Source organism: Sphaeramia orbicularis, chromosome 21 (assembly GCF_902148855.1).
Source record: "Sphaeramia orbicularis chromosome 21, fSphaOr1.1, whole genome shotgun sequence".
Classification (NCBI taxonomy): domain Eukaryota; kingdom Metazoa; phylum Chordata; class Actinopteri; order Kurtiformes; family Apogonidae; genus Sphaeramia; species Sphaeramia orbicularis.
The window spans coordinates 21,419,491-21,434,386 of NC_043977.1; the positions used below are offsets into that span (position 1 = coordinate 21,419,491).

At 40.7% G+C, this 14,896-nt stretch overlaps 1 protein-coding gene across 2 annotated transcripts in view; it reads left to right on the forward strand.

Annotated features, from left to right (window-relative positions):
* The window catches only part of tanc1b (tetratricopeptide repeat, ankyrin repeat and coiled-coil containing 1b), a 121,413-nt gene extending 108,486 nt beyond the window's left edge, over positions 1–12,927 (forward strand). The window contains exons 19-27 of one of the 2 annotated variants that reach the window (XM_030124466.1): positions 628–761; positions 3,409–3,532; positions 4,096–4,271; positions 4,494–4,626; positions 5,276–5,305; positions 5,418–5,509; positions 7,880–8,026; positions 10,041–10,141; positions 10,230–12,927. In XM_030124466.1, coding sequence (XP_029980326.1) covers positions 628–761; positions 3,409–3,532; positions 4,096–4,271; positions 4,494–4,626; positions 5,276–5,305; positions 5,418–5,509; positions 7,880–8,026; positions 10,041–10,141; positions 10,230–11,820 — 2,528 coding nt within the window. In that variant the 3' untranslated portion in view covers positions 11,821–12,927. The remainder of the gene's footprint in view (positions 1–627; positions 762–3,408; positions 3,533–4,095; positions 4,272–4,493; positions 4,627–5,275; positions 5,306–5,417; positions 5,510–7,879; positions 8,027–10,040; positions 10,142–10,229) is intronic. The other variant, XM_030124467.1, reaches the window with a different exon arrangement.
* Positions 12,928–14,896: the final 1,969 nt, after the last annotated feature.

The window sequence follows — 14,896 nt, forward strand, 5'->3', positions numbered from 1 at the left end:
TGTGATCATTTTCTGGTTTAAAATGAATTAGCAACAACTAATTCCAGTTAATCTTGGTATGAAACATATTCAAAATATAAACAAGAAAATGGGTGTTTAACAGAACTGTTTGATTTCGTTGTTTAATGTTTGCCTGCTGATGCATAAAATGGCGTTGCACCCTCATCTCTCAGCACAAGCCCCAATGAGCTCAAGGCACAAATATAATGAGCTTAATAAGCAGAAGATAATTGTCTGTTTTAAACTCAATTAACACAACACAGTCTGATATTCTCGGCTAGTTTTAGCTCTGTGAAGAATACATTGATTTCTTGCATCACAGACAAGTCTTTTTTTCTATGGTCATAAATAGTATAAATCTAAAGTGTATCGAGAATTCGTAAGAGCTTTAGCAGATGGTTAATCACTCAGAGGAGCTCAACCCTTTGGTCTAAATCTTACCTTCACACTGTTCTTGGTCCTTCTTTTCTTTGCGTCTATATTGCACCTGTATTATTGACATACGCACAGTTCTTACAGACTTCTTGAAGTGCTGTGTGTACCTGGGAATAGGACAGGAAAGCATGGACACACACAAGCTCCTACACATCGTCTCTAAATGTGTGTCTGTGTCCTTCCTGTCTTCAGCGTTGACGGCAGCGGCGGGAAGGGGGAAGATGGAGGTGTGCAGCTTCCTGTTGGAGGAGGGGGCGGTGGTGCAGCAGGTGAACCGGCGGGGGGTCTCTCCTCTGTTCTGTGCCGTCAGACAGGGACACTGGCAGGTGAGACAGGCTTAATGGCTTTATTGTCCATGAAAAGCTGTATCTTTTTGTATCCATAGCAACCATACTGCTTCAGACAACTACAATGTTAACCGCATCTCTTTGAAACTACATACATATCTTTTTTTTTTTTTTTTTTGCTTTGTACTTAATTGGACACATATTGTATTTTTGCTCCCCTACAGGTGTCAAGCAGCTTCATATTAGACAGTTTAGCCTAAGTCATGAATTGTATGAAAGTAAGGAACAACTTCTATTCAGTCCTGTAAGAAACCACTTATATTTAACCCTGTAAGAAACAAGACAATGGGCTTTTGACTGGTATCAAGGTTTCCACACATCCTTAACCCTTAGGGGTCTGAGCCTATTTTGGCCGTTTTTGAGTACCTTTGATTTTGCCTTTATATACTATATAAAGAAATGTTAATTATACCCATGTTTGGTATCTTTTTTTTTTCAGCACAAATTCATCCATCTCATCTGCCTATTATTTTTTCACTTTAACCTACTATATCAACACAAAAGGACAAAAAACACACAAAAAAATATAAAATCCAATTTGAAAAATGTATATAATTTATTGCATAAATAACACAAAGATGCTTAATGAACCTTTTCAAAGACTTTAAAAGTGAATATTGGTTTCAGATATTAGGTATATAAAATCTAAATTGTAATAAATTAAAACTATACTCAAATATTTGACATAAAAGCACATCTTTACATAGGTGTTTTCTCACACACACCCCCACCCTCCGGTCCTCCCAGTTTCTACATCTGGTTCAGGTGGGGGTCATTCTCACCCTTACCTGCAATGCTAATGCAGTCTGTGGATTAGAATCTGCAGATTCCACCAGTTTTTTCCATTTTGAAAAAGGACAAAAAATGATGAAGATATGGTCAGAAATAAAACACCCGCCCACCTCATTTTCATACTTTTACTCACGTTTGTTTGCTCCGGCTTCAAAATGTCATATCTCTGGTTGTATTTGCTCTATTAACATCAAATAAAAAGTGGGAGAGTGTTTCAAGTCTGCATTTTCAAATGCAGTTGTCCCCAGTGATCTATGTGACTGACTTCCGATCCTTCGACGTGTTGAATATGTCATGTGATTCAGTCACTGTGACCGTGGACCTCTAAAGGTTAAAGAGTTAAATCTGATGAAGTTCAAATGAAAGTCATACCTTAGTGCTTTTTTAACACTTTCTTTAAAAAAAAATATATATATTGCTGTTTTGTGCCAGTGGATCAATGATGTATCCCAAGGTGAAGCTATATGATTTATATCTGTATCATTTTCTTTGTCCCACCTCTACAAAGCTGCTTATTTTATGTGCTCCGTTTGCAGTCAGGATGTCTGCAGATCCTTAAAAAGTCGAGTTCAAGGAAATAACTATGAGGCCTGTTGGACTGTTATCTTTGTGAATGTAAGATCTTAAATTTAACCAAAGACGCCTTGAAAAATGTCTTAAAAAGTCATAAATTTGGCTTCCTCAAAGCTGCACACACACTGTTTTGTAAAAATAGAACATTCTGAAACCTGGTAAGAGGAGATTGAAGGTTTATTTTTAAGTGGAAAAACGCTTAAGGGTTGTTTGCTTCTGGCTATGGTTGGTGGTTAAAATGCCAAGTCGCAGCCCTGTTTTGTTTAGTCTGTTGATGAATAATGACGTTATTTCATTATTTTCTCTGTTTATCCTTTAAGTTTATTTGTCTTATCTCAGTCAGAGGTTTGAACATGGGCTGGAACTTTAGTTACTTTTAACATTACAGTTCTCCTTTTCGTCCAGTAAAAACTACAGCTCCAAAAGTGTTGTTTTTGAATGTTTGGGTTAAACTGAAGAATGAAGTGTGCCTTTATAGACCAACTAAATTCTACTTCTTTTGCCAAACAAGCCATTTAAAACCCTTTAGGATTAGCTGGGAAATGCATTGTTTGAGAGCAGTGATTTCTGAACGCAGCTTGAGACCCAAAAGAGAAATTTGGTGTTCTCCACAGGACCCAAACTTAGAAAAATACACAGTGTGTTGCCATAAATCTACATCTGACTCTCCCGCTGTCAGAACACAGCCTCTGAAAGTCTATATTTTCTGTCATTTCTTTGGATTTTGTTGCATCTTTTACATCATTTTAATGTTTTTAAACCTATATCATTTTCTTGTTATGACTGTTACCACTGACCCGTCTCTGCAACATTTCATTCATCTTTGCTGACGTTAACTCTTAGCCTTCTTCTGTTTTAATTAGGAAAATGAACTCACTTATCATAATATTGCTATAAAGTTTCCTTTGCCAATTGGTGACTCAATATAAACAGCTGCATGACCCATTTTATGTCCCAACTTTATGTATGGGAAAAACACTTTCAGAGATACATGGTTCTCAGTGACAGTTCAAACAGGATACTTTAGAACATGATGCGTTGCAGCAGATTAAACTATAACAGAATATAAAGTGGTTTAATGAAGTTCAACACAGACCGGGACCATGTTATTACACAGTGACTTCTTTTAATGATTATAGTCACTTATTACTTTTTCTTATAGTGGAGTATTTTTATTCACAGAAAGGACGTAAATTCATCTTCCACCTCTTCTCTGCACATGTGGACGTGTTTGACCGCTTTCTTTTTGTCTGATCCTCAGATTGCGGAGCTGCTGTTGCAACACGGCGCCGACATTAACATCAGTGACAAGCAGGGCAGGACCCTACTGATGGTGGCTGCCTGCGAGGGTCACCTGAACACTGTGGAGTTTCTGCTTTCGAAAGGTGAGCAACGAGAGCAAACACCACCAATCAATGTTAGCAGATAGTCTCATGTAGAGCTGCGCAACATATCGTTTGTGCTGCAATGTAGGAGGCAATGTAGGAGGCAAATGAACTCAACATGTTCTCATCTAATTTTAAGGGTATATGACACAAACTGCACACAGCGATCCACCAATCACAATCGTTCTTTATCAGTTTGGAGTGAGTCGCTGGTAACAACATTCGAAAATTAGCAACTAACCACAGAAAATCCCTGTAAATGAAAACATGGTGCCAAAAAGCAAAGCAAAGTCCGTTATCTAGAATTATTTCAGCTACAAGAAGGTTGATACTGAAACACGTTCTGTTTCGACAGTGTCTTGCACCTGTTGCCACAACGAGAGGAAACACAACTAATTAGTTTGACCATTTAAGTTGGTATCACGCAGCTATTATATCCTCCTAAGTATTTTTTCATATGGTAATATGTATAGTAGGGTTAAAAATCCCAATGTCAGTTTTTCCAGTATTGTGCAGCCCTAGTCTTATGATCATTTGTCACGTGACTGTGCTTTGTCTTCCAGGTGCATCTTTAACTTCGATGGACAAGGAGGGACTGACGCCCCTGAGCTGGGCATGTTTAAAAGGACACAAGAATGTAGTGCAGTTTTTGGTGGAGAAGGGTGCGGTCATCGACCACACGGACAAAAACGGACGGACTCCTCTGGACCTCGCCGCTTTCTACGGAGATGCAGAGATTGTACGTGACAATAATGTGATGAAAAGTACTTCAGCTCAATCACACACACACACACACACACACACACGTACAGCTTGTGTTTTTATAGATGTCGCCACACACTGAACTCCACCTTTCATTTAACTGAAAACAACTCATTCCAATTATTGAACACATACTGCGCTGCATTAGCTCAGGCCTGGCCGTTAATGCAGGGTTTGTAACTGTGGCGGTCTCATGTAGGTCCAGTACTTGGTGGAGCGAGGAGCGGTGATAGAGCATGTGGACTACAGTGGGATGAGGCCTCTGGACCGGGCTATAGGGTGCAGGAACACCTCAGTGGTGGTGACTCTGCTGAAGAAAGGGGCCAAGCTGGGTAAGAACACATTTTTGATTTGGACTTTATTTCTCGCCCTGAACTAAACACAAACGCAGATCAGACTCGTGTGCAGGTTCTCATTACTGTCAAAGAGCTCTTCTGCCTGCTTTTATGCATTTTGTTTTCTCTCCGGGTTCATTTTTGTCTTGCTCAGTATCTCACGGCTCTGAGAATAAGCTGAGTAATTGTGTGGAATGCTGTGGAAAAACCTAGTTTCCACTGCTGCTTATGTGTGTGTTTTCCCTTTTCCCAGTCTGTCAGTGCATGTGTGTGTCCTTCTGTTTCTCCCTCATGTGCTTCTTGGCTAATTTAAGAATGTGACTTATCACCTACATGACACATTCGTAGAGCTATCTGGGTCTGCGCCTTATCTGCACTGCACTCCGCCGTCTCACAAAACTCAAACGGTTTAATGGGCAGAACCTTGAAATTTACTTTCCACACAGTTACCGGTATGATGAATGGAAGGCTGGCAATTCTGAGTTGAGTGAAAAGCTAAAGTGTCTATAACTGTAAACTGTCACCTAATGCGTCGTATCACATTTTCCTTGCATGACAAATGACTGCCCCTGTTGTTGCATGACCTCTTTTTTTTTTTCACTGAACTCTCTCATAACTCTTCCCTAACTGCTTTCAATAAACTAAGGCTACAGAACTTCTCCTTACGATCGATCAGGTACAATCTTTAGGTAACTTCTCCTTGTACCAGTTTCCTGAGAATACAGCAAGCAGCCGTCGACACCTACGACAACATAACACATCTGCCTCTGCGTCTCCTTCTCTTACAGGGAACGCTGCTTGGGCTATGGCTACTTCCAAGCCCGACATCCTGATCATCCTGCTTCAGAAGCTAATGGAGGAGGGAAACCTGCTATACAAGGTACAGATCGCACAGAAATTCACTCGGAAAAAGTCACCTAAAGGGGCGACAGCAGCTTGAAACTGAGACATGTGGAAGTGTAATAGTACAGATATCCACTAGAGACCGTTCCAGTAAATCCTGGCTCGAATTTGCCTCTAAAAACTGCAAATGTTCTTGTGGGTTAGTGAATCAGGAGTCATTCTGGCCCAATTGGAGCCTATAATGTGCTTCCTGGTGGGCCTTTATGTACATGACTGCACCATTAGTAAGATTTCAGGGCTAACAGAAGGGTTTAAAGTCTGCCATTTGGACATGACAGGTGTGATTGACAGCTCGCTCGCCTGTAGAGTCAGCCTTTCTCAGCATTATTGAATAAAGCCTATTATTTCCTGACAGCTTGACTGTAGTCAGTGAACTAATAAGACCAAGTATTTTGTTACACAAATGTCGCATCAGGTTTACATGGTCTGTTGTAATTACATACACAACATGCCGACATATGAATAACGGTTAGCCAACTATGAGTAATTTTAATACGTAAACAGTTCAACTCTTGAAGAAGAAGCATTAAGTTTCATTGAGCACTGGAACACAGTTCTGTTTGCCTTCAAGGCTTTGCAAATAAAAACTGCAAAAGGCAAATAAAATATAGATAACTTGAATATATAAAACCTTTTAATGAAATATGCAAAGAAATCAGTAGCAGGGACTACATTTACATGCACAAAATAAAAAGACAAAGTCCCCAATAAGCTGTTTACACGACTAATGAAAATGAATATTCCCTAATATGCTCATTTACATGCAGCTGTGCTCACCCCATTAGAAATAAAATTTGATTAAAACTTAAATTGAAAATAGCTTCCCTCTTTCATTCCACCCCTCTGGAAAAGGTCAGCTTTTCAATATTTGCTCACATTTATAAACCTGTTGATATTCTCTGTCATGTTTAATAGTAAGTATGTTTCTCCTCACATCCAGAAATGTGTTTTTTTCTTTAGATTAATCCATCTGTAGCAGACAGGATCTTTGTCTTTACTCCATCTGACTCTAAACAGTGTCTGTGTGTCACAACCTGCAGTAAATTAGATTCATTTTCCAAATGCGCTGTATACACGTCCAGAGAATCCTCATAAAACCACAATAATATCAGTATATCCCACATTTCGTTGTCAGAAAATTCTCCATTTGGAAATATTCAGAGTATCCAAAAGGAACACAATCAGACGTATCAGCTGAAGTTTGGCGCCTTAAACAGTCACATGTGCCATTAAACCACAGCTGAAGAAAGAGGCACCACCACCGCACCTCAAACAATAGAACATAATGTGGAAATAGTGACAAAGTACCTGTTAGTTTCATCCATGTTTTTGTACAGTGAGTTTTTTATAAATGTGCAAAAATAGATCCAGTTACTTCGAGTAATGGTAATAGGAGCCCTCTGATGAAATGGGGACACGTGCAGGGTTTACGCAGCCTTCAATTGTTGGTGGCCGGGATGGGCTCTGGAAACCCCCATGACCATTTTGAGGATGAAGCAGTTTAGAAAATGAATGAATGAGCAAGTACTGTATGGAGGGGAGTGTATGTTATTTTCTTGATGGATGCAACTCATGAATGTAATAACTAATGTCCTATTTTTCTGATGTTATATTTTTTAAATAATGTTTATAATGGTTATTGCTTTTATGTTTTCATCACATGGTAACAGTTAGCCAGTGAATTAGCATGTTTCTGCATTACTGGAAGTTGACATCACTTACATCTAACAGTAGCTGTAGATACTTATTGGAGTGTGATGTAACATGTCCTATCAGGATGTGTGTCTGGTGTTTTCAGTAAGATAGCAGGAAGTACTGGTACCTCAGTGAATTGTACCCGTAACCCCTCACTGTTAGATTGAGCCTCCTTCTGGTTCCAAAAACCCAGAATACAAAGTCTAGGCTCCAGATCAGTAGTTCACAAACCAAAGGATGACATCACCCTGGTCACATCCACTCCTTTTACAGTCTATGACTCAGATCAATCGCTGGAGGTAAAATAAGCACAGGGCTTTATAATAATTAGGTCAATCATAGCAATGAAATCATATGTTTGCACTGATTTGCGGCAGATGAAGGAGTGAAATGAAATGTTAGAGTCTGTTTACCAAAGGAACCATGATCGATGCCTGACATTTAACAGATTGAGATTTGTGGCAGGAGGACAGAGCCGTCAGGTGGAACATGTGTGTTATTGGTGCTCGCTTGTGTGTGATTGATGAGTGGGGAGTATCTGGTGGATACCTCAGCCTGCTTCTCCCCCACATCTGCTACTTTCTTCTTTTTCTGGTTCTTCTGCCTCTGTTCTCTTCCTCACTGCACGTTTTGCCCTCCATGTGTCCTCCAGAAAGGGAAGATGAAAGAGGCAGCCCAGAGGTACCAGTACGCCCTCCGGAAGTTTCCTAGAGAAGGCTTTGGTGATGACCTGAAGGCATTTAAAGACCTGAGGGTTTCTCTGTACCTCAATCTCTCCCGCTGTCGCAGAAAAACCAATGTAAGCCTCTCACGAGACACTTGGCTTTTTAGTTTCTCAGCTGGATCTGTATTTTTAATGACTTTAAATAATGCATTCCATTCAGCAGATTTTCATTTGTTAGTGTAATTAACATCAGGGCACGTCATTAAATAGATATTTGCAGAAGAATATGCCTCCTTCTAGGAAAGCCTTCCTCATTATTTGTGAAATCTTACAAACTACAGAGTGGATATTCGTCTAAGCAGGACAGCATGTGGAATGATGGGAGCATGTGTGCTTGTTAGTGTTCAGATGGTAGCAGAGAGGAGGCGAGGAGTAAACTACAAGCATTCTGGGCAATTGACTCAAATCTTCTTGTGAAACAGTTTCTGCTGCTGCATGTGCCAGTCGGCGTGTTCACTCAGCCAGAGTTTAACTGTGCTGAGCTGGTGAACCACAGCATCTTTATGTTCTACGTAAATGGATCCACCAAAGAATATCTATCAAACAGGAAATCTGAACACTTGAAAATATCATTTACAATTTAATCCTAAAAAATGAAGCAAAAAATTACAAATGAGCAAATGGTTGGGATTCTTCATTTGGAAAATAACCCTGGGCATTAATAGGCAGTACTGTGCAAATGTTTTAGGTCACATTTAGACTTATTTTTGCAGGAATGAAATGAGCACACATATTAATGTATGATTTTCTTTTCTCTAGATACTACATGAAATATGTGCACAGCCTTAAAGACACACAAAAAACTGAACTTAATAGGTTCTAAATATTAAAGTCAGTATTTATTTTGACTCATGACAAGCAGCAGCATAATTAGAAACCTCTGGCATGGTGTAAAATATCAGAAAATTAATGCAGTAAATGTCATTGTCTGAACAGAAGGGTTAAAGACATGTTAAATATAAAGGGGGCTCACACAAAATACTACCACTTAGGTTTACAGAGGCTGTTTATTCCCTGGAACTTTAGGTTTTATGGCTGTACATACTTCACATATATCCAGATTGGATCTTAATACAGAGACTAAGAAATGCATATGTGTGATTATTAGAACTTTGCTGGACCAACAAACCTGGTGCTGGACCAGGACTTTGCACAGTACTGTATTTCAGCTCTTTAACCTTAACTGATAAAGAGTCCAGACCTGAACCCCTTTGAGAATATTTGGGATATGATGAAGATGACTTTACAGTGGTCAGACTCTTCATCATCAATACAATACCATGGCAAAAAATGTATTCAAACTAATGCACAATATAAGCATGAATGTGTCCTGTGATCAAAGGTAAAGGCTTTTCTCGCTACATTTAATGGATTCCATTGAAAAAGATACAAAGATATGACCTTAAAACACTATTTGAAAAATTCTACTTAAATTTAATGTTTTCTTTCCTTCCAGTCATGAATTTTTAAATGTGTCCCTCAGAGCTAAAGTTCATCATTAGTATGTGTACTCTATCCTCAACAATTGTTTTGGCAGCAATTTTTCACTGGGTTGAGTAGAAATTTGTATTGAGCATCCAAAAACCCCTTAGGATGATTTGCCACATGTATTCATGTAGATAGGTGTTACTGAAAAACTAATTAAATAAAATAAATGTAAATTAAAACAATCCTTAATGGGAAAATATGGCTTTTTTGGCTCCATTGCTGAACTTAACAGGATCTAAGGCAGAAATAAATCAATGTTATGCATCTTTGTTTGATAGGGCTGCAAGAAAGTCAAGACTACTAGAGATATTAATTCTTAGGGATCCTTAAGGTTTCTTGGATGTTCAGAGAAAATTTCAAGCAAATAAAGTAAAAAAAAAAAAAAAGGCAATTTGTGAGGCTTAGAGAACAAATAATAATGATGAAATTTAACTGCAGGCCAAAACTTCTAAGTTTGTGATTAAAAAAAGTGTTGAAGTAGAACTGGAGGGTTTTACAGGGTGAAGGTCTCATGAATTCAAACATGTTTTCAATAGGAGTAACTGCAGGATCAGTTTGTCAGATGTTTAGATGTAATTTAATGATGGTGATTCTTCTGTAGGATTTTGGAATGGCTGAAGAGTTTGCAACTAAGGCACTGGAGCTAAAACCCAAATCCTATGAGGCCTACTACGCCCGAGCCAGAGCTAAGAGGAGCAGCAGGTAAACTCTTCAGGACAGCGTCACTGGTTGTTGCCGGTGAGTTATGTGTTCTGGATCTGCTCATCCTGTTTGTCCGTCCTGTTCACAGACAGTTCACAGCGGCCCTGGCCGACCTGCACGAAGCCGCCAAGCTCTGCCCCAATAACCGCGAGATTCGCCGTCTGCTGGCTCGAGTCGAGGAGGAGTGTAAACAGATGCAGCGCACTCAGACCAAAGGAGGCCTCGCTGCCGCCGCAGCCGCATCCAACCAGGCAACGGGGGGCCACGAATCTGACAAGGAGCAGGACGAGGGCCAGGAGGAGCCTTCAGAGCACAGCCTGTCCAGGAGCATGGAGGGCCAAAGAGACATTCTGGAAGAGGAGGACGAAGAGGAGGAGGACGACGACGACGACAAAGAGGAGGTGTCGCAGCGCAGCAGGACGGCCGAGGCCTGCTGGTCTCAGAACAGTTACCCCTTCAACAGAGTCCCACCCTCTGAGCCTGTCAATAACAGTCACAGTGTGGGCCCCTGCTCCCCCCCAGGCCCCAGCAGGCTTCCTCCTCACCGCTACCCTCGGGAACACCGCGAGGCGCTGGCCCAGCAGGGTCTGGTCCTGCAGCCCACCAAGCAGGCCCAGATAGTCAAGACTAACCAGCACATGAGCTCCATGCAGGCAGTTGGGGGGGCGGTGGGGGGGCGCTCGACCGGCCCAAAGTCTCAGTACGCCCCCTCCAGTCCTTTACCCAGTAGACACATGTCCAGCGTGTTGAAAGCCGGTCCCGGCATCGACATCAGCCCTCTGCCGACTCCGGCTGATGAGCCTGTGTACGAGAACCGCGTGGCGCTGGCGGTCGCCTCCGCCTCGTTGGGTTACAGCGTCGATAACGACAACTTCCTCCCCTCGCAGGCGTCATACGCCTCCTGCAGCAGCACAAAGGCTCTGGTTCAAGACCGGCTGTCGGCACACTCTGCATCCTCTCTGGATGGACTGGCCTGCTCCGGTCCTGGACCTCAGGGGAACCACACTGACCCAGGAAAGGAAGTGATGGGTGGAACAGTGGGATCCCAGGGAGCAGCCGGAGGCATCAGCATGCGTGTGTCCAGTTCCACCAGCAGCCTGGCGTCCAGCAGCAGCCTATCAGACAGCGGCAAGCTGGGACCCGACGTCCGCAACAAGATTTCAGACAAGACGAAGCACAGCCAACAGGCGAGTTCTACGACAGAGTACAAACCCAGACCTTTCATGGGCATCACCGACAAGACGGCGCGATTTCAGCAGCAAACGCAGCAGCACCACGGCATGCAGAGTCACCAGAGCCTGCAGCCCGCGGGCCACAGCTGGCTCAACCACACATCTGACAGCATGGTGTGTCACAACATGTCAGCTCTGGGCCTGCAGCCCATCGACTGTGAGCTGCCGTACGCCAAAACAGTGAGCACTTACCAGGAGCAGCACAAACCTCCACCGCCTCATGGTGCTATGGCAATGAGCAGCTTACAAAACGGAATTCACGTCAGTGAATTCACTGAGAAGTTCTGCCAGGCCGCCAACTGTTACAAAGAGTCCAAGCCAACAATGGCTCTGCCGCACACTTACATGGACAGTAAACCCAAGCAGCCGGGCCTCGGCCGAGATAATCCTGCCATTCACGTAGCTTCGATGAAACCAAAGCGATCATTTATAGAGTCAAACGTGTAGATACTTGTTATATCTCACATCCAGTCCACGACATGCACACATTTACAAAAATCTAAAGCAAGAAGTTGTTTTCATTTTTGTCTATCCTAGAAAGTCTACGGCGTTACTTTTAGACCTTGTGAGAAGTGCAGTGTGCAAGCTGTTTGTTTTCCTGGGTGAATACAGACGGCAAGCAGTAAATGCTCCAGATTTCTCTCGTCCCAACCTGCCGCTTTTGGCTGTCAGCTTCTGTTACATGACAACATGTCCCCCGTCATTCAGCCAAGCTGGAGACATTGCACTGAAGGATGTATTTGGGCATGTTCTGTACAGTTCTTAACAAAATCATGACAGCAAGCACTTTATACACAGTTGGGCTGCTCAAGTGCTTAGACAACATACAGTCACAGTATAAGGTTATTACTGATTAGTTTTAAGGAGTAAATGGGGAGAGGGTTTAAACTGTGTTCATTACGTCCATGGTGCTGAGAGAAAAGATAGAAGGAAAGTAGACGAAAGTGTAAAGGATGGGCATTCCTGTGTATTTCTAAGATGTTCTAGATCCTCCTGTTGTGTATATTCTATAAATATGTACTTTTCCTTCTTTTCAGTGAAGCTCTATGTTAAGTGTATTGACAAGTTCAGAATTGTGTATTTTGAGTTTTATGCACAATGTTGTTCAAATATTAATGTTCTAAAAGTACATTTGTTAAATATGTTTGTACATTATATAAATCATCATTAACATTGAACTGAAATCCTTTCTGTATCTGCTTGTTGTTGCTGTCTAGTTTAATTTATTTACAGCGCCAATGGCTTGGTTAATTGTAAAAGCAATATATTTTATATAGTTATTTTTGCACAGCTACTAAGACATTTTATGATTCTCAATAATATTGAGTTTAAGTGCATGCTACAATTGCAGTTTATATTAGTAAAAAATCTATAAAAACAAATGGTTTGGGGGCACAGTGCCATCAGCTCTATTTTAATATGTACGTTCAATGCAATTGTTGCCATGTTTCAGTATTGTGAGCTTTATTAGCTGTGATCACATACTGTAATAGAACATTACTGCCATAGCCACCATGGGAGAGAGAAATAAAGACCCACTGAGGGAAAAAAAAACATTCTGTTGACTCTTATTTTAAAACCTAAACTGAGAAGACATTTAATCATCGTGATCCTGATTAGGAGTGTAAACACACAGCTGTTTAGTTGTTGCAAAAGAGCCAACAATCTGTTCAACGTATCCAGATTCAGTGTTCTGTATGTTAAAGTCACCAGCACAGCATCGGTACACATTTAAGAAAACACTGAAATATTTGTGGCGTCTGGAAAATGAGCATATAACGGCTCATTCTGCAGGAATCACAGCGTTGGCAAACTAAGACTGTAATGGACAGCAACAATTAACATTAGAGCAACACAATGAGGCTACTGTCCAACCAACCACATCTGTGACCTTGTGTGGAACCTGCCTGGGATGAAATCAATTGAACATTTCTGTGCTGGTGCCGGTTCATCCTTTTACTCTGAGGATGTGTCCGAGTAGTTCTGTAAATGCATGTCTGCTTAATTTCTTTTAGCTCCGTTAAAGTGCAGTGCACAGCTGCAGCTTTCCAAATGAAACCTTAGGTACAGACTCACAAAGTGGAAGACATTTCTGAGCACTTTACTGCTGGCAGGAGTGACGGACACCACAAAAGGCTCTGGGTTAGCGCTGGCTTTATTTTCTTGCAGGGATAAAACACGTTGGATACAAAAGTGTTTGTAGTGATAGAAAAAGGAGCTTAGGTCATAAATGTGGCTACAAACAACAACTGTTGCATGTGTTATTTTCTACAATAATAAAGCCATTGTATGTTCTTGTACCATGACCAGCAGTAAAAACATATTTCTTTCTAACAGAATATGGAGAAATGTGCCCTATGAGACTCAAGAACATGAATGGTAGAAATAATTTTCTGACTCTGAATTGTGCCAATTACACGAGTTTGACCATTTAAAATATAATTGTACAGGAAGTCACAGTTTTAGGTGAAATATAGTAAAGGAAACACCTAATTTTGTGTGGAAATGCCTCAGTGAACTGCATCTCTTGCTTCATGTAAGATGTATCACCATCAGAACGGCCTCTTCCTCCACATATTTCACCTCATTCTTTTTGTAGGAGGTAAAAACATAATGTTCCCACACTTGAAAACCCTCAGCCTTCAGTACACACCAAAGTTTTGAAAAATACGGACGACAAACTGATGACAATACCCTGTGGCGATGGCAGAGGGTAAAAAAAAAAGTATTAAGTGGTGAAAAACCTCTACAAATCTGGTCATGTTGAAGCTGCAGAGGCGTCTTCCACAACTCCAGACCGAGAATGACGTCACTCATCTTTCAGGTAGGGATGTAACGATATGAAAATTTCATATCACGGTTATTGTGACCAAAATTATCACGGTTATCATTATTATTGCGGTATTGTTGAAATTGTGCTCAAAAAATACTTATACTTACTTACACTGAAATAATTCAACCAAGTTGTCTTGGAAAAAAAAAAAAAAAAAGAAAAAAAAACAAATAAAATAATTGGCACAATGTACCTTCTGTTGCAGAAACATTAAAATATCAACCCCTAGTGGTGTGAGCCTATTTTGGCAGTCTTTCACTCCTTTTGATTTTGCCTTTATATCCGATATAAAGAAATGTTTACTATACCCATGTTTGGGATTTTTTTTTCAACACAACTTCATTTATATCACCTGTCTATTATTTTTTCACTTTAACCTAATATATCAACATAAAAGGACAATAAACACAAAAAACATAAAATCTGATTTGAAAAATGTATATAATTTATTGCATAAATAACACACAGATGCTTAACGAACCTTTTCACAGACTTTAAAAGTGAATATTGGTTCCAAATATTAGGTATAGAAAATCAAAATTGTAATAAATTAAAACTATTCTCAAATATTTGACATAAAAGCAGATCTTTACAAAGGCGTTTTCTCCGGAAAAGTGCGGTAATCAAACACGGTTATCATGATAATTAGAATTTAAATGGTAATACTAACCGTCTGCAATTTTACCGCAG